Source organism: Carcharhinus amblyrhynchos, chromosome 10, assembly GCF_965287045.1.
Source record: "Carcharhinus amblyrhynchos chromosome 10, sCarAmb.v2.hapA, whole genome shotgun sequence".
NCBI classification, from domain to species: Eukaryota; Metazoa; Chordata; class Chondrichthyes; order Carcharhiniformes; family Carcharhinidae; genus Carcharhinus; species Carcharhinus amblyrhynchos.
In genome coordinates, this window is record NC_137333.1 from 105,924,273 (window position 1) to 105,944,848 (window position 20,576).

At 43.9% G+C, this 20,576-nt stretch overlaps 1 protein-coding gene across 1 annotated transcript; it reads right to left on the minus strand.

Annotated features, from left to right (window-relative positions):
• Positions 1-10,244: 10,244 nt before the first annotated feature.
• On the minus strand, positions 10,245-20,538 carry spcs2 (signal peptidase complex subunit 2). The gene is made up of 5 exons (XM_080197753.1): positions 20,433-20,538; positions 12,942-13,025; positions 12,171-12,331; positions 11,315-11,449; positions 10,245-10,505 (listed from the first exon to the last, which is right to left on the minus strand). Exons 1-5 carry the CDS (start codon positions 20,469-20,471, stop codon positions 10,319-10,321), a joined length of 606 nt encoding a protein of 201 aa, XP_080053879.1. The 5' UTR covers positions 20,472-20,538; the 3' UTR covers positions 10,245-10,318.
• Positions 20,539-20,576: the final 38 nt, after the last annotated feature.

The window sequence follows — 20,576 nt, forward strand, 5'->3', positions numbered from 1 at the left end:
TCTGTGGGTTAAGAAGTTCAGGATCCAGTCACAGAAGGAGGAGCCAAGTCCTGAGCCATTAAGTTTGGAGATGAGTTCTGTAGGAATGATGGCATTGAAGGCTGAACTGTAATCTATAATATAGATAGGGCTATAGATAATTCTATGGCCTGGTAGGTAGGGATATGATTGGTGCAATTTGTGGGCCAGAGGGCCTGTTTGTGCTGCAGCGTTTTATGTTCTATAAATAGTAATCTGACATAGGCGTCTTTTTTATATAGGTGTTCCAGGATTGAATGTAGGGCCAGGGAGATGGCATCTGCTGTAGATATGTTGCAGCAATAAGCAAACTGTAGTGGATCCAGACAATCTGAGAGGCCGGAATTGATTTGTCCCATTACTGACCTTTTGAAGCACTTCAGAATGATGCATGTCAGAGCCACTGGATGATAGTCATTAAGGCACGCGGCCTGGCTTTTCTCTGATACCAGGATGATGGCATACAAGTCCAGTGACATTACTGCGACACCACCATCTCCCCTGTTGAAGGGATGAGTTCCATTGGGGTGATAAGGGGAGCACTAAAGTCTGGGATAGCCAGAGCTCTCATTGGATTGTAAGGCTGTACCAACCTCAGCATTGTAGTTTGGTTGCAACCAAGCCAGAGCTCTATGTAGAATAGCTGCCCTCTACTGGAAAATGAGTTAACAATTGATCACCTCAGAGAACTACTTGGAAATAAGGCCAGCTAATTGTATTAATATCATCTTGGGTTTCCTCCGGGTGCTCCAGTTTCCTCCCACAGTCCAGATGTGTGGGTTAGGTTGATTGGTTATGCTAAATTGCTCCTTACTGTCCTGAGATGTATAGGTTAGAGGGATGAGTGAGTAAAATATGTAAGGATAAAGGAGTAGGGCTTCAAGGGATTGTAGTTGGTACAGACTCAAAGGGCCGAATGGCCTCTTTCTGCACTATAGGGTTTCTATGATGATCTTTCATAGAATCTCTACAGTTCATATGGAGGCCATTCGGCCCATCAAGTCTGCATCGACTGTTATCTCTATCATAATAAAATGGCCCAAAGCGCTTCACAGGAAATCTGACATCGAGTCAAGGATATATTTGGAGATGAAATAAGTTGTCTTTTATGTTAAAGGAGGAAAGAGGGGATGACATGGAGGGTCAAGGAAGAAAATTTTAGAATTTAGGGCTCAGTCAACTAACGACATGACAGTGCTGGAGCAATTCAAACCAGGGATGTGGCACAGTGATTGGCACTGCTGCCTAACAGCGCAAGAGGCCTGGGTTCAATTCTGGCCTTGGATGACCGTGTATGGAGTTTGCACGTTCTCCGTGTCTGTGTGATTTCCTCTGGGTGTACAGTTTCCTCCCCATTCCAAAGATGCATAGGTTAGGATTGGCCTTGGTAAATTTGGGAATGCGGTGAGCCTGGGTAACATACTGTCAAACAGTTTGTGCAGACTTAATGGGTAGAATGGCCTCTTTCTGCATTGTGTAACATGATTACAGCAGAATTACAGCTATCTTGGAGGGGTGTGGGTCAAGAGGAGATTGCAGAAATACCGAGGGGTGAGGCCACAGAGGGGCTTGAAACCAAGGCAAGGATTTCCCCTCAGAGAAGGGGGCTCACCATTGGCCACTGGTGGGATCTTCTAGTCTGTCTACAGGTTTTTGCATGGCTCACCTCTCTCCAGTACCAGAGAACCCATCATAAGAACATAAGAACATAAGAAATAGGAGCAGGAGTAGGCCATCTAGCCCTTCGAGCCTGCCCCGCCATTCAATAAGATCATGGCTGATCTGTTGTGGCTCAGTTCCACTTTCCCGCCCTCTCCCCATAACCCTTAATCCCCTCTCTTATCAAGAACCCATCAACCCGCTTCTTAAAAATATTTAGCGAGGCAGCCTCCACCACTTCAACGGGCAGAGAATTCCAGAGATTCACCACCCTTTGAGTGAAGAAGTTCCTCCTCAACTCCGTTCTAAACCGCCTCCCCTTTATCTTGAGACTGTGCCCCCTAGTCCTACTGTCTTTTTTGAGCGGGAAGAGTCTCTCCACCTCTATCCTATCCATCCCATTCATCATCTTATACGTCTCAATGAGATCTCCCCTCATTCTTCTAAACTCTAACGAGTACAAGCCTAGTTTATTCAGCCTCTCCTCATAGCTCAATCCCCTCAACTCCGGTAACAGCCTAGTAAACCTCCTCTGCACTCCCTCCAGGGCCAAAATATCCTTGCGCAGGTGCGGCGCCCAAAACTGCACACAGTACTCCAGCTGCGGCCTCACCAATGCCCTATACAGCTGCAGCAAGACCTCCCTACTTTTATATTCAATCCCCCTCGCTATGAAGGCAGGTGGTCCACTTGGGTGCGACTGGAAAATCCCTGGGGTAAGATGGGGAGGGGTTTGGAGGGATAGGGCAGGATGGAGATTTGGAGGGGAGAGTTAAAATGGTTGGTGGAGTAGGCAGGGGGTTTGGAGGGGTGGGGGGTAAGTAGAGGGCTTTTGGAGGGGTGGGAGTGGGGGTTTTATTTAACTATGAACCCCTTAGTCTTTGTCATCTGGCCTCTTAAATATTGTGTCCCATACAGATACATGAGGACTCCAATACTTCTCACTGTCAGTGAAGACCTATGTTGTTCAGTCATTTCACTTTGTAGTTCAGAAGTAATCTGAGCTTTCTATCCTGAGATAAAGTTTATTTTATTTTTATTAATGTCACAAGTAGGCTTCCATTAACACTGCAATGAAGTTACTGTGATAATCCCCTAGCCGCCACTCTGGCACCTGTTTGGATACACTGAGGGAGAATTTAGCACGGCCGATACACTTAACCAGCACCTCTTTCGGACTGTGGGAGAAAACCAGGGTACTCGGAGGGAACTCATGCAGACGTGGGGAGAACATGCAAACTCCACACAGTGACCCAAGCCAGGAATCAAAGCCAGGTCCCTGGTGCTAAAACGCAGCAGTGCTAACCACGGTGCCACCCTTACTGACAAAACACTTACATCCCTTTTATGAAATAATTATATTGAATAAAATAATGTACGCAGGCAGGAGTGAGTCTTCTAATTCTTCTACAGAATGGAAAAAATCCTGATGCAATTAACCTGGGCAGGAGGTATTGAATCATTTCCCAAATAGGAATTCACTGTACAATATGAACACAGTGACAATGTACAAAAAAGATTAAAGAAGCAATCAGCAAAAAAAAATTTGTCTGCACTGTGTTATACATAATTAACAGGAAGATTTCCTGGCAGCTTAACAATATTGCATGATGCTGATAAAGTAAAACTTTTACTCTCTGGTTTGTTATAGTGGTATTACTAATAGGACATACACAAAACATTGCTACCCTTAACGACCATTGCTGCAGATAAAATGAACAATATTTGTAAGCAAATGCAAACAAAGGTGCTTTCATGTTACAAATAATATCTTTGTGATTGGTGAATTGCTTGGTCAATCTTGAAAGCAGGAAAGTATCATGCGGAAGGCTAATTAAGGGGGGGCAGCACAGTGACAAGCACTGCTACCTCACAGCACCAGGGACCCAGCTTCAATTCCAGGTTTGGGTCACTATCTGTGTGGAGTATGCAGGTTCTCCCGTGTCTGCGTGAGTTTCCTCCAGGTGCTCCGGTTTCCTCCCACTGTTCAAAGATTCGCGGGTTAGTTGGATTGAATATACTCAATTAACCCTTGGTGTCAGGGGATTAGCTAATGTCGGTGCATGGAGTTATGGGGATGGAGGCTGGATGGGATTGTGGTTGATGTAGAATTGATATGCCAAATGGTCTCCTTCTACACTATATAATTCTATGATTCTAATTGGAGGGTTGTGGGGTAAATGTTTGGAGAATGCAGCGTGCACAAACAAGCAGCAGGGCCCATGATTTCTCTCACTGACCCTGTCCTCAATGATCGGGAGGCCCAGTGCATCAAATAAGGCTGAGGCATTTGCAACATCATTAGCCACAAATGTCCAGATGATCCATCACAGCCTCCTTGAAGACCAGTATCACAGATGCCAGTCTTCAAAAAATTCAAATTCATTCCAAGTGATATTAATAAGTGGTTGAAGGCACCAGAGACTGCAAACACTATGGGCCCTGACCATATTCTGGCAATATATTTCAAGTCAGGATGGCATGTGTCTTGGAGGTGACAAGTGTTTCCATGCACCTGCCGGCCTTGTTCTTCTAATCTAGGTGGTAGAAGTTGTGCATCTACAACATGCTGGTCAAGAAGCCTTGGTCAATTGTTGCAGTTCATCTTATAAATGTGACATATAGTTGCCACTATGTATTGGTGGTGGAGGGAATGAATATTGAAAGGGATGGAAGGGCTACCAATCAAGTGGGCTCCTTTCTTCTGAATGGTGACAAATTTCTTGAGTGCAGTTGGACCTGTACTCATCCAATGGAGAGTATTCCATCACACTCCTGATTTGTGCCTTAGTGGACAGGCTTTGTCAACGTGAGATGGTTTGATTCTCTGTTGTTGGAGACAGCCATTGCCCAGTACTTGTGTGGCACAAATGTTACTTGTTATATATTCATGACAGCTTCACACCATTTTTTTTTTAAATCCATGGTAACCCAAGATTGAGTTCCTGGAGCTGGCTCTCTCAGGTAGACAAGGTTCACTGTGGGCTGTGATCAGGATGTCATACGCATTCAGCTATCAATAAGATCAGTTCTCTTGGGTCGGTCGGCAATAGTGTGTCCAAGAGGGTGCAGACATTCCAATGGCCAGTGATGACCACTGTCACTTTTACTTACCTTTTTGAGATTGAATAGTAACTGTGTTGAAGCAAACCCAACCATCTGCAACCTTTTGACAAGGGAAGTGAAGCAGAAAACGTCTTCTTCATATTAGAGATGTGACCAATGTGGCTGTAAAGAATCATCCCACTAGATTGGAAGTTGCCAAACGTTAGATCACTTTTGAGAAAGGAGGGAGAGAAAACAGGGAACTATGTGCTGTTGAGCCCAGCATCAGTTTTTGGGAAAACGCTGGAATCTATTAATAAGAAAATATTGCTGAAAAGCTTTTCATCTTGCACTTGATACCATAATTTGCAAATTTAAAGGGACCAATTTATGGTGATATAAGAGGATGCTGCTTGTTGGCAAGGCAAACTCTGATTGGTGGAGGGATTGCCGTGGGGAATGCAACAGTTAACTGACAGTTAAGAGGTTATTGCAGAAGGTCGAGGGACATGGAGTTGGGGGTAGGGTGTTAGCGTGGATAGAGGCTTGGCTGTCAAATAGGAGGCAGAGAGTGGGGGTCAACGGGTGCTATTCGGATTGGCGGATGGTGACTAGTGGAGTGCCCCAGGGGTCGGTGCTGGGGCCTCAGCTTTTTACCATTTACATAGATGATCTGGAGGAGGGAACCGAGTGTAGGGTGTCGAAATTTGCTGATGACACCAAGATTGGGGGAACGGCAAATTGTGCGGAGGGTGTGGAGAGTCTGAAGAAGGATCTAGATAGGCTGGGCGAATGGGCCAGGAAATGGCAAATGCAATTTAATGTTGGCAAGTGTGAGGTGGTCCACTTTGGTAGGAAGAATGGTAGGAAGGACTATTACTTACGGGGCGAAAAACTGCAGCAGGCGACGGTGCAGAGGGACCTCGGGGTCCTTGTGCATGAGTCGCAAAAACCCAGCTTGCAGGTGCAGCAGGTGGTCAGGAAGGCGAATGGGATGCTGGCCTTCATAGCGAGGGGGATTGAATATAAAAGTAGGGAGGTCTTGCTGCAGCTGTATAGGGCATTGGTGAGGCCGCAGCTGGAGTACTGTGTGCAGTTTTGGGCGCCGCACCTGCGCAAAGATATTTTGGCCTTGGAGGGAGTGCAGAGGAGGTTTACTAGGCTGATACCGGAGTTGAGGGGGTTGAGCTATGAGGAGAGGCTGAATAAACTGGGCTTGTACTCATTAGAGTTTAGAAGAATGAGGGGAGATCTCATTGAGACGTATAAGATGATGAATGGGATGGACAGGATAGAGGTGGAGAGACTCTTCCCGCTCAAAAAAGACAGTAGGACTAGGGGGCACAGCCTCAAGATAAAAGGGGGGCGGTTTAGAACGGAGTTGAGGAGGAACTTCTTCACTCAAAGGGTGGTGAATCTCTGGAATTCTCTGCCCGTTGAAGTGGTGGAGGCTGCCTCGCTAAATATTTTTAAGATGCGGGTTGATGGGTTTTTGGTAAGAGAGGGGATTAAGGGTTATGGGGAGAAAGCGGGAAAGTGGAACTGAGCAGCGACAGATCAGCCATGATCTTATTGAATGGCAGGGCAGGCTCGAAGGGCTAGATGGCCTACTCCTACTCCTATTTCTTATGTTCTTAACTGCCAAGATTTGTTTAAGTTCAGACCAAACAGGTTGATTCTTATTGGTCAAGGCATTCCTAGGGGATGAGCACAATGTGTGTTCACACTCCGTCTGCAAAGAACAGAGCCTTGTAAATTAATACACACAGCTTCTAGCACACACAAGTGCATCAGACTGCAATCCCGAAAGATAAACCTTAAATTACATAGCAACACAAACTAGAAGCAGGAACAGGCATTCAGCCCTTCGAGCCTATTCCATTCCTTTTGGTCATGGCTGATCATCACATTCAATATCTTGATCCCTCTGCGCTCCCCCCCCCCCCCCCCCCCCCCCGCCTCAAATATCCCTTTAGTCCCAATAGCTATATCTAATTTCTTCTTGAAATCACACAATGTTTTGGCAATTACTTTGTGATAGTGAATTCCACACATTCAGCACCTGCTGGGTGAAGAAATTTTTCCTCAACTCAGTTCTAAGTCAGTTAGTATAATTTATCAGGATACTTAGGATTGGTCAGCAAGTGCTGTCTAATCATGGATTATTAGGCAGTGTTAAGTATTGCAAGAACGGGTGGTTGAATGTGGTCCTTCCCTCCTTGCTCCATTGGCTTTCCATAATCTTGTAAATAGGCCTTGAGCCATTTGCTCACCCTGCAAGCTTAATGCTAAAATGAACATCAAAGCTATCCTGCAGAATATTGATTACTCTGGTCAGATCATTCTCACTGTGGAATGTACGTTCTCACAAAGACCATTACTTTTAAGTGTAAAACGTATCCTGTTTACCTTAAGTTACTCTGGAAGGCTAAAGTATCTATTTAAAAATTGAGCAATTGCAACATTAGCGTACTTTCCACTAATAAGACACTGCCATCAAACCAAAAAGGTATTCTGAATAATGTGTTATATGAATTTAGTGCTGGTACACTGCCAGGAACATAGGTTACATATACCAACAAATGGCAATGCATATCAAACACATCCCTTCAGCTGTTACCAAAAGACTGTACTCAACCAAACCCAGCTTGCAAAATTCAGATCATAAATACCCAACATTGCTATGTTGTCCAATTGCAGAATCACATGTAATGTCTCAACCAGAGCTGACTTACCACCAGCACCCTTTTCACATACAATATCAACTACTGCACCCTTTAAAATTTGGCATTCTAGCAGCTGTCCTGACAAATGCAAGCTGAAGTTTTGACAGCATCTTTTTCAGCAACATTAAGATACTTGCATCAGTCTTCACATCACTTTAAGTCGTAAATTTAAATTTGTGCTTTAACAGAAAATACTCACCATATTTAAAATTTTGAGACAAAGCCTCTTCACAAAGTTAAATTTGTGAGAACGCTAATTCCCGTAACATTTGCAAGGTTTTTCGTGCATACTTAATCTTAGAAAGGCAATGGGATGGGACAGCAAGTGGATTCAAATCCCATTCCAGACTTCACCACATGACTATACTTTTGCCACAGTTTTACTGAGGTAGCGCTGCACTTTTCAGATAGGACATTAATTGGAGATTCTGTCTGCCTTCAGATGAATGTAAAGGAGCCATAAAGGAATGTAACGATGGCATAGATTTAAAGCAATTGGTAGAAGGATTGGCAGGGTGATGATTGATTGTAGGGATCTGGAACTCACTGCCTGAAAAGTTAAAGGCAGAAACCCTCCATACATTTAAAAGGTATGTGGAGTCACACCTCATTCTGCAGGACAACAGTCCAAATGCTAGTAAGTTTTATCAGGCTGGCTGACACAGACACAATGGGCTGAGTGGCCTCTTCCCGTGCCACAAGCTTTCTATGCTCCTATGACATGGGTTGGGGAATTCTCCTTGATGCTGAGCCAATACTTATCCCTTAAGCAATGGTATAAAATATTTGGCTTTGCTGCTTCTGGCATCTTGCTGTGTCCAAATTGGTTGCCATATTTCCCTTCAAATATGTATCTAGCCGTAAGGCACTTTGAGATGGATCGTCATGGAAGGTGTTGTATACATGTTTTCTGTCACATTTATTCAAATACATGAAGAGACATCAAAGCTCTTCAAATACTCATAATTCCACTCACTATCTTTCATCAATTGAAGGCCAAGATTTTGCCCCATTACAGACATGTGCACATTTGAAGAGCTTTCATACACAACTGCAGCTTAAGCCAAGGACTTCAACTATCCTTGTCTGCAATAGGACATTTCCAAGTTCACAAAGTATCCTGGTGTTTCCCCAACATGAAAGTAGTCACCTATTCATCCACTGCCTTGTTCTAAGTTCATCTTATTGGTACTTGTGTGTGCAGGGCAGTGGATATCAAAAAAACACGTTCTTGCTCTCCCATTTGGCTGAGTGAAACCCAAGGACGAATAGATTAAGCACTCTGGATGAAGGAGGAACTTAAAGTTGCAAAAATACAGCTCTACAGTTTCTATCCCTCCCCCCCCACCAAAAGTAGTAGCTAGCCTAATTTAGGATTTGCATGCAGGGTTGGTTGGGTAGACAGGAAGTTGATTTTTTAGGATCAATTTTCTTTTGTGAAAACATTGACTGTTTCTGGGGTTTCGCTGGGCACAATCTTCAGGTGTGAACCTGCACTAGTTGCAGCTGCCCCATCTGAAGGACATAATTAATGGAACTCTCCTGACAGATGAAATCTTAAAAATGGGATGTTAAACCAAGGCCATGCTTGTCCTCAGTAAATGTAAAAAGATTCCAGGACCACAATTAGAAAAGCATTATTTTAAACAGCAAAGGAATTTCTGCCAGGATCGATATTTGTCCCTCACCTATCAATAGTTTTGGGTGATCTGTTTGATTCTGCCACAGTGAAGCCCACTTTCACCTTCACCCAACAGTCATGTATTTCAGGAGCCACTATACACTTCACCCACTCTATAGCTCACCAAATTAGTCCAAATGCATGGGCCAGTTTCAATCAAGGAGCTGTCCCGAAGAGACACTGCTGAGACCAATCCCCAGCTCATTACAATCTGGGGCTAATGCAGATTGTGGGATGATTAGACTCGCACCTTACCTGGGAAGTGAACCTAGATCCATTCCAGTCTGACTGAGAATGCCCAAGTAGTCCAGTGCAATATAATCATGTTGTCTCTCTCCCCACTGAAGGTGGGTACAGCTCCAAAGAGTTGACTATTTCATGGTATCTGACACAAGTAGACATTGTCAGCCTGTAGCCAGGATATCACAGGTGAGGTTGACTCTACCCCTCAGCTAACATCCATTCTGCTGTGCAATCACTGTGTAGCGATCAGAAAGGTCAAGCTTGCTCAATTTTCTCCTGCTGTAGCACCGCCACCAGCCCCCCATTCTGGTATACATAACCCAATCCCACCCCTGCAATGGAATTAAGATAAATAAGTGGTTGTTTACAAAGCTTCAGGCATGTGACATAACCAGCATGTGTCAGTGGTGGGAAGCCTGCACTGTATTTCTACATGAGTAGCACGTGATGAATAACTCTATTCCCCAGGGACACATCCTTCTTCCCTCCCAACACCCCCCCATCTAAATACTGCCCTTTGCTGATATCTGAAAACGTATCAGAGTCCACTGAACACTGCTGTCAAACTATTTCACCACCACCATCTCCTCAAAATTGACTTTTCTTTCAATACTCAGGTCAGAATAAAAAGTAATTTTCCCTAACTGAACCAGATAGGCCAGGATCAATGTCCTCAATCCTCACTGCTTTGCCTCTCCTGGGTTGCAATCTCAGGCCTACCTGACTCTTCTGCAAAGCTAAAGATATATAGATATATAAACTATACAGATGCAGGTTTCTGCTCTTGAATTAATTTGGGGAATGCAAAGCAACCTCCCTGGAGAACCCAGTGCTGAAGGGGGTGCAATCAAAACAAGAATATTACCAAAAAGTGTTTTTTTTTCCTTTTTCTTTGCAAGCATGATCCCAGCAGTACAACATAATGTAAAGAAGCAAGCACAAACTCTTATTTCATCTTTTTCTTCTTCCCCAAGGAATCATGCAGCTTGGACACTTCTGGCTCAAACAGATCCATAACCAGGACACCGGACTCATCGAAGAAATACTCAAGGGACTTAGTGAACTCTCTCTCCCGCTCCTGATTGGTTCGTCCATCAATGAAAGTCATTTTCAAGGTGTACTGGTCATCGAACCTGAAGCACAGAATTATTAGGGCAGTCAGTGCTTTGAGGGTTACTGGGACAGAAACACACAATTAATCTTTCAATGGCTGTCCAGGCAAAACAAGCTTATACACTCCTCAGTCTGCACAAATAAGTTAGTGACCAGTTAAAATGTTGGTAGCCTGACCAATCACAGCAGCCTAGCCACCTGAAAGGTTCAGATTTGTTTTCTTACCTCACTAAATTCCATACAAGATATAAGATGATTAGAGGTTTAGACAGGGTAGATAGTGATAGCCTTTTTCCTAGGATGGAGAAAGCTAGCACGAGGGGGCACGACTTTAAATTAAGGGGGGGTAGTTATAGGACTGATGTCAGGGGTAGGTTCTTTACCCAGAGGGTGGTGAGGGACTGGAATGCCCTGCCAGCTGCAGTTGTAAATGCGCCTAGTTTGGGGGCGTTTAAGAGATCTGTGGATAGGTTTATGGACGAAATGGGATTGGTTTAGATTAGTGGGTTAGTGTTGTTTTTTTTTAAAAAGCTGGTCGGCGCAACATCGTGGGCCGAAGGGCCTGTTCTGCGCTGTAATGTTCTATGTTCTATACCCTCAAAGAAATGAGTTGGGACAAATATCAGGACTAGTAGATTAAGTCAGCCCCATCCAGTCCTGCTCAAATAGTGCAAAGGTTTCAATTTTGATGGTATTGGAGGCATGGCATTTATTTCAGTAGTACCCAATCTCTAAAGCCGGGACTTGTGGTTCTCAAGTTATTAGTTGAGCTAATTAAACAGTATATAGTTTTGGAAAGAAGTTACAATTAAACAAAATCATTCAGTACCTCCGTAGAGATGATGAAAGTTGCCAGATGTCTCCGGGATCCAATCCAGCTGGGTCTTTCTGTATAGCAATTAAAAATATGCTTCTCTCTTTGTAAGAGGTATAAAATGTGAGAATCCCCATCATAACAAAATAGGTGCAGGTGTGTTAAAGAAAACTACAGAGTGCACACATGCTTCTTCTCTTACTTTAACTTTCCCCACCCTCTGCTAAGAAATCACACTGAGGAAATAATAAGTTCAGGAAGATCTATCAACTACCCCACTCCCCAAAAACACAGACAGCCAAGTTGTCTGTGTAAAGCTGGGCTGCTTGGTTAACACTGAATTGCCAATCAGTAGGTTTAATGGCAGATGTCACTCACTTTTCAGTCTCCTGCATTGTTCCACAGTCACTTAGTAATACCCAACATGAATACTGCTGAAAATAGTGATGTGTTGTTGAAGCTTTTTGTCTTGTACTCATCAGAACAAACAGGAATGCCAGATTTCAAACATTCACAACTATTTATACCACAGAAGAAAAGGAGAATGCCATGGAGAAAGCAATGAAGAATTACAGATTCCCCGAGCTTCTGGTAATTCAAAAAGACTCGAGGCTTGAACATATTCCTTTTGTCTTCAGAGAACAAGCCCCTTATAAAACTCCAGCCCCCTCTGTCCCTCCACATTTAGAGCTGTACTATTCCCTACATTGCCTGTCCGCATCCCCTCCACCAAAATGAATGATCTCACACTTCTCTATATTTAAATTCTTCAAATAGTAGTTGAAGGATCTTTAACATCCATCCAAAGGGACAGGTTAACAACACACTGCTTCATAATGAGGCAACAGATTATTGCTACACAAAAGGATATGAAAGGACGCAGCCTGCAAGAACACTCTTTGACTCAGGGAAAGGGTGCATATAGTCCCAGATTAGGGCAACTATTGCAAAGACACAGGAGATGGTGCAGATAAGGAGCCGTCCATCAATCAGTCCATAATTCTCCTCATACCCATATTTCTCCAGAAGAACCTAATGAGAAAGAAGAATAAACAGTAAGGTGAGCAAAGATGATACATAAATTATATTAAAGAAATATAAACAGAAAATGTTGGAAAAGCATTCTGCAAATCTGGCAACATCTGCAGAGAGAAGAAGGGAGTTAAAGTTTCAAGACAATGAATTTCCTTCAGAAAGGTATCAAAGTGGCTCATCAAAGAAGCCCATCCAATAGGTCTGTTGAGCAGCACATGCAAAACAGGTCGCCTTACTGTTTTCAAGCCAGCCATACTGATTAGCAGAATGTCACAAGGACCAGTTGTAGACAACAAAGAAGCCACATGGCCAGTCCCTTGGGGTGACACAACAACAGTGGTTAGCACTGCTGTCTCACAGCACCTGTAACCCGGGTTCAATTCCCAGCCTGGTCACTGTGTGTAGAATTTGCACGTTCTCCCCGTGTCTGCATGGGTTTCCACTCACAGTCCAAAAGACGTGCTGATTAGGTGTGTTAGCCATGCTGAATTCTCCCGAATAGTGTACTTGAACAGCTGCCGGAGTGTGGCAACTAGGGGATTTTCACAGCAACCCCACTGCAGTATCAGTGTAAGCCAACTTGCAATACTACTAAACTTAAACTTACCTTTTTGGCAGCATCATCCAAGGCATTTTTTACAGCTGCACCATCCCACTTGTCGATCTTAACTGGCTTGTCATCGATCTTCCACTAGGAAAAATGTAGAAAACCATTTAGCCTATCAGATCAGTGCAGGCTCTGTAAAAAAGCTCTCCATTTAGTCCCATTCACCTGACCTCCTTTCTCATATACTCTTCCCTTCTAAAGATTATACATTCAGCCCTGTCCCACTATCCCTGATGGAATTCATATCTTCACTCTACAAACAAAAATCCAGTTACCAACTCAGTGGGAAACGTTTTTGCTTTTTCACAGTTTAAAAATCTATCCGATCTCCTTTTAACCCTCTCTGAAATGTGGTTTCTCTAATGTCTCATCCAACACTGTGACCTTCTCTTCTGAATCGTCTCCATGGAATCCTCAATGCCTTCAGCTACCGTGGCCCTAAGCTCTGAAATTCCCTCCCCAAACCTCTCCATCTCATATTCCGACTTTTAAGATCCTCCTTAAAAAATGTCTCTGAGGTTGTTTAGTTTGCCATGGTGGGGAGGCAGTGGGGTAGTGGTAATGTCACTGGATTAATAATCCTGAGGTCCAGGCTAACAATCCAGGGACACTTTCAAATCCATTCACAGCAGCTGGTGGAATTAAATTCAACTAATAAATATGGCATTAAAAGCTAGCTGGTGGAATTAAATTCAACTAATAAATATGGCATTAAAAGCTAGCCTAATGACAGATATGAAAAAACCCATCAAGTTTAGGGAAGGAAATCTGCCATCCTTAGCTGGTCTGGCTTATGTGACTCCAGATGCAGTGGTTGACTCCTAAATGCCCTAGAAACTCCATTGTGTGAACTGCTATGAAGTCCTGAGAAATGAAACTGGATAGAGCAAGCACTGGAAATGATAACAATTAACCCACGCCTGTTGAGCCTGCAAACTCTTTCTTGAGTTTGTGCCAAAATTGGGAGATGCCCTGTCGTACTGACGAGTGGTGGCAGCAAAGTGGTACACAGTCAGGAGGGAGTTGCCTTGGGAATCATCAACATAACTTTGGACTCTAATGAAGTTTCATGGCATCAGGTCAAACACGGGCATGGAAATCTCCTGCTGATTAACACGTACCACCCTTCTCAGCTGGTGAATCAGGATATGCTAAACACCACTTGGAGGAAATACTGAGTTGGGCACAGAATGTACTCTGAATGGGGGAATTCAATGTCCAACAAAAATGGTTCGATAGCACCAAAAATGATGAGCTCTAAACAACACAGCTGCTGGATTGGGTCTTTGGCAGGTGGTGAGGAAAAAATGTACTTGACTTTGTCCTCACTTCCTCACTGTCCACTACACCTCCAATCTTTGTATCATCAGCAAATTTGCTGATCCAATTTACCACATTATCATCCAGATCACTGATATAGATGACAAACAACAACGGGCCCAGCACTGATCCCTGTGGCACACCAGTAGTCACAGGCCTCCACTCAGAGAAGCAATTCTCCACTACCACTCGCTGGCTTCTTCCATTGAGCCAATGTCTAATCCAATTTACTACCTCTCCATGTATACCTAGCGACTGGACCTTCCTAACTAACCTCCCATGCGGGACCTTGTCAAAGGCCTTACTGAAGTCCATGTAGACAACATCCACTGCCTTCCCTTCATCCACTTTCCTGGTAACCTTCTCGAAAAACTCTAATAGATTGGTTAAGTATGACCTACCATGCACAAAGCCATATTGACTCTCCCTAATAAGTCCCTGTCCATCCAAGTATTTGTAGATCCTATCTCTTAGTACTCCCTCCAATAATTTATCTACCACCAACAACAAACTTACTGGCCTAAAATTTCCCAGATTAGTTACTGAGCCTTTTTTAAACAACGGAAATAACGTGAGCTATCCTCCAATCATCCGGCACCTCACCCCGGATACCGGCATTTTAAATATATCTGCTAGGGCCCCTGCAATTTCAACATTAGTCTCCTTCAACGTCTGAGGGAATACCCTGCCCGGTCCTGGGATTTATCTACTCGAATTTGCCTCAAGACAGCAAGCACCTCCTCCCCTTTAATCTGTAGAGGTTCCATGATTTCTCTATTTGTTTGCCTTATTTCCGTAGACTCCATGCCAGTTTCCTTAGTTAATACAGGTGCAAAAAACTCATTTAACATCTCCCCCATTTCTTTTGGTTCCATACAAAGCCGACCACTCTGATCTTCAAGAGGACCGATTTTATCCCTTACTATCCTTTTGCTCTTAATATACCTGTATTCAGAATTCAAATTCAGAATTGAATGTGTTTACTATTTTCTTCTGCTTAGTGAATTGTCTGTAGATCTTCACTGTTTTAATGTTTACGTCAACAGCCACAAAAGACTGAGCAGAATTCTGCGTATGAGTGATAATGAGTGTATGCCAACCTATATATCAGTAATGAGCAGATAGAATTAGTGACTCAAGTTTACAACTCTGCATTTAGGCTGTTAAGGATCACACCATCGAAATTGGAAAATGATGGAAATACACAGAGGTTTAAATCAGCATCTGAAAAGAGGTGACAGGTGAATGTTTCAGAGAACCCAAATCAGACGATGTTAAACTGAAACTTATCTTTCCCTTTTCAGAAGCTGGCTTGTCTTTTCCAACATTTTTAATCTCCCATTTTTATCCTGCATTACTGAAAATTTATGCCAGATGGAAGCCACAGAGGGTTAACTAATTAGATTTATACATATGGGTGGCACAGTAGTTAGCACTGCTGCTTCACAGCTCCAGGGACCTGGGTTTGATTCCCGGCTTGGATCACTGTGTGGAGTTTGTGCAAACTCGTGTCTGCATGGGTTTCCTCCAGGTGCTCTGGTTTCCTCCCACAGTCCAAAGATGTGTGGGTTAGGTTGATTGGCCATGCTAAACTTGCCCGCAGTATCCTGAGATGCATAGGTTAGGGGGATTGGTGGGTAAATGTGTGGGGATAGAGCCTGGATGGGATTGTGGTCAGTGCAGACTCGATGGGCCGAATGGCCTCTTTCTGTACTGTAGGGATTCTAAGTAATTCTAAATCATTTATATATATGTTTAATGTGATGAAATATCCAAGGTGCTTCACAACAACATTATAAAACAAAACACACCACTAATCCACATAAGAAGATTTAGCAGAGGATCAAAATGTTGGTCAAAGGGATAAGTTTTAGAAGGGGAGGGGGAGAGATGTGCAGGGAGGGAATGCCAGAGCTTGGGATCTAGGCCACTGAAGACACAGCTACCAATGATGGGGTGACTAAAACTGGGGATGCTCAAGATGCCAGAATTAGAGGAACACAAAGATCTTGAAAGATTCTAAGGCTGGTGTTTACATAGGAGGAGGTCATTGAGGTGTTTAAAAATAACAATGTAAATTTTAAAATGAAAAATCTGCTTGACTGGAGCCAGCGTAGGGCAGCAAGCACAGGGTGAATGACTGGTGAACAGGTATAAATTAAGGCACAAGCAGTTTGGACGACCTCAACCTTTATGGAGGTTAGAGAGTGGGAGACCAGCCTGCAGTATATGCAATAAAAAGCTTCCATTTCAAATAATGATGCTTTTACAAACTATGGGTCATCTTACCACACAAATTGCCAGGTTTTTGTCTATCCTCAAAAACACAAATACTTAAAGTAAATCTTGAACCAGCAGAGCCTTTAAGATTTAGTGCACAGTTTCAGAAGCCCTAACAAAACATCCAGATCACCTGAAGGCAAGCTTGCAATTGTTCAGCCCTGTTTGTACCACAGAAGATCCATAATGATAGGTAATATTGTGCATTGGTGACAGTTTTTAAGTTTTTCACCCTCTGTCTGTGATTTTCCAAGGGGCTACTTGTGACATTTCAACAGTGATTTCACCTGCTGCCATCCTTTATTTCAATTCCTGCTAGGAAGATCTACTCTGCCTTTTTTCAAACGGCAGGATCAGTTACATTCACCTCAGAGAACAGACAGGGTACAAGCATAACATCTCATCCATAACACAGCCTCTCCAATAGTGCAGCACTCCCTTACTTCTGGTGCCAGTCAGTCTGGATTCATGTGCTCAAGTCTCTGGCATTGGATCAGAACCTCCTGGCTGAGAAGCATGAGGCTGAAATAAACCACTGCCTGAGTGGGAAGAAAGATACTATTGCTTAAGATGCGTCGATATGTCTCTCATCAGCTGGAGTTGGAATCAATCATGAGTCCTGAAGGCATCAAACCTCAGTACACATTAACCTTTTTAAGTGGCAAATCTTATCCCAATGAAGTGTGTCTAAATCTGGAAACACTTTAGGTAATAAGGGATTTTCAGAAGAGTAATCAGAATGGTTCTCCCAATAATCATGGGGCACTTCAATATGCAAGTGGACTTGGAAAATCAGGTAGGTAGTAGAGCCCAAGAAAGGGAATTTGTGGAATGTCTTAGAGATGGTTTTTTGGAGCAGCTTGTAACCGAGCCTACTAAGGAACGGGCAATTCTAGATTTGGTGATGTGTAATGAAACAGACTTGATTAGGAAACTTAAGGTGAAAGAATCCTTAGGGAATAGTGACCACAATATGATAGAATTTACCCTGCAGTTTGAGCAGGAGAAGCTGGAATCAGATGTAACAGTATTGTAATTAAATAAATATAACTACAAAGACATGAGGGAGGAGCCAGAGTTACTGGAAAGGGAGCCTAGTAGGGAAGACAGTGGAACAGCAGTGGCAGGTATTTTTGAGTTATTCAAGAGGCACAACAAAAATTCATCCCAAAGAGGAGGAAACATGCTACGGGGAGGACAGGCATCATGACTGACGAGGGAAGTCAAGGATAGCATAAAAGCAAAAGAAAAAACATACAAAGTGGCGAGGATTAGTGGGAAGCTAGGGATTGGGGAGCCTTTAAAAGTGAGCAGCGGATAACTAAAAAAACAACGGAGGAGAAGATTAAACATGAGTGTAAGCTAGCTAGTAGTATAAAAGCTTTTTCTACATATATATATATATATATACATATAAGGTAAGAGAGGCAAAAATAGCCACTGGACCATTGGAAAATGAGGCTGGAGAAGTGATAATAGGAAACAAAGATCTGGCAGATGAACTGAATAGTTTGCATCAATCTTCACGGTGGAAGACATCAGCGGAATGCCAGAGCTCCAGGAGAAGCAGGGGACACAGATGGATGTAGCGGCTATCACTAAGAGAAGGTTCTGGGGAAACTGAAAGGTCTGAAGGTGGTCAAATCACCTGGACTGGATGGACTACACCCCAGGGCTCTAAGAGATAGCTGAGGAAATTGTGGAGGCATGTTGAGCTCATGTTGTTGAGGGCAAGATCCTGGCACAGATAGAGGATTGTCCGACTGGCAGAAGGTAGAGTGGGGGCAAAGGATTCTTTTTCAGGATGACAGCCAGTGACAGGCCTCAAGAGTCAGTGCTGGTACCACAACTTTTCACAATATACATTAACGATTTGGAGGAAGGAACTGAAGACATTGTTGCTAAGTTTGCAGATGATACAAAGATATGCAGAGAGATGGGTAGTATTGAGGAAGCAGAGGAGCTTCAGAAGGACTTGCACAGGTTAGGAGAGTGGGTAAAGAAGTGGCAGATGGAGTACAATGTGGAAAAGTGTGAGGTTATGCACTTTGGAAGGAGGAATGGAGGCATAGACTATTCTCTAAATGAGGAAATGCTTAGAAAATCAGAAACACCAAAGGACTTGGAGAGTCACTGTTCAAGATTCTCTTAGGGTTAACATGCAGGTTCAGTCAGCAGTTAGAAAGGCAAATGCAATGTTAGCATTCATGTCGAGAGGGCTCGAATACAAGAACATGGATGTACTTCTGAGGCTGTATAAGGCTCTGGTCAGACCCCATTTGGAGAACTGAGAGCAGTTTTGGGTCCAAATCTGCTGGCTTTCAAGGCCTGGCTAGAACGGACGTGGAGGGGATGTTTCCACTAGTAGGAAAAACTAGAACCAGAGGGCACAACTTCAGGGTAAAGGGACGATTCTTTAGAACACAGATGAGGAGGAATTTCTTCAGCCAAAGAATAGTGAATCTGTGGAACTCTTTACCACAGAAAGCTGTGGAAGCCAGCCAGGTCATTGAGTGTCTTTAAGACAGAGATAGATGGGTTCTTGATTAATAAGGGGATCAAAGGTTATGGGGAAAAGGCAGGAGAATGTGGGATGAGAAAAATATCAGCCATGATTGAATGGCGGAGCAGATTCAATAGGCCACGTGGCCTAATTCTGCTTCTATGTCTTATGGTTCCAAGGTTGAGGAACTTCAGTTACACAGATAGACTAGAGAAGTTGAGGCTGTTCTTGGAGAAGTTTGAGATTTGACAGAGGCATGCAAAATCTTGAGGACTCTAAGCAGAAGAGAGAGAAAAACATTTCCCACTGGAAGATTCAGGACTTCAAAATATGGTGAATTGCAAATTACACAAGGAGAATCTTTTTACACTGTGAGCCGATTTGATTTGGAACGCACTACCTGAGCCTGTAGGTCAATTCCATTGAGATTTTCTACAGGAATTAGAAGTTGTAGGGCTATTTCCCTTTTTAACACAGTGGTCGGCACTGCTGCCTCACCGCAATAGGGACCCAGGTTCAATTCCAGCCTTGGGTGACTATCTGTGTGGAGCTTGCACATTCTCCCCATATCTGCATGCGTTTCCTCCAGGTGCTCTGGTTTCCTCCCACAATCCCAAGATGTGCACTTTAGGTTGATACACCATGCTAAATTGCCCTATAATATCAGGGGGATTAATAGGGTAAATACACAGGGTCCAAAGATGTGCGGTTTAAGTTGATTAGCCATGCTAAAAAATTGCCTTAGTTGTCTGAGATGCGTAGGTTACAGGGATTAGTGGGTAAAATATGTAGGGATATGGTGGTAGGGCCTGGGTGGGATTGTGTTCGGTGCAGACTCGGTGGTCCGAAGGGCTTCTCTGTACTATAGTGTTCCCTGAGTCTATGAATCTACAGGGATAGGGTTTGGGTGGGACTGTTGATGCAGGCTCGATGGGCCGAATGCCTTCTTCTGTATTGTAGGGATGTTATGATTAGAAGACAGGAAGACACGGACACGATGGGCCGACTGGTCACTTTCTGTGCTATAAACATTCTGTGGTTCCAGTCAATGATCAGCCTCCAAGCTGCGTCACTGACAGGGTAAGGACACGTCGGCCATTAACTGTCCTGGAAAAGCGTCAGCCTGCAACACCGCACCTGGGGGCTGGGGGCTGGGGGTGGGGGGGTGGCGGCGCTTGAAGTTTCCCCCCTCATCCCGCCCGTCGGGCAGAGGCAAAGGCGGTTACCGAGGCTGCACAGTTACCCTCAGGGCGGAAAGACAGGCTCCCCCACCGTCACCGTCACCAAACTCGACTTTTACAACAGATCCCAAAAGGAAAGAATCAAATAGCAATCTCTCATTAGGATGCTACATACAGTAAAGAAAGAGACCCATCAACTCGACTCACTTTGGCTAGAAAACCGTTCTTTCCACTCTTCGTCGCCATCTTGTCTCCTCCAGCTGCTCTGCTCGAGCGCGCTGCGAAACTAGCCAATCACAGGCCGCGCTGCCACGCTAACGTCACAGGCAGGGAGCGGGGCGTGCGTACTAA

Excerpts from the sequence above, each read along its gene's own strand:
- spcs2 (XM_080197753.1), bottom strand. The coding sequence starts at position 20,471 with ATGGCGACGAAGAGTGGAAAGAACGGTTTTCTAGCCAAA. Across the intron at positions 12,332-12,941 it reads TGGATGATGCTGCCAAAAAG|GTTCTTCTGGAGAAATATGG; the intron begins GTAAGTTTAAGT and ends CTTTCTCATTAG. Across the intron at positions 10,506-11,314 it reads CTTTCATCATCTCTACGGAG|GTTCGATGACCAGTACACCT; the intron begins GTACTGAATGAT and ends TCTGTGCTTCAG.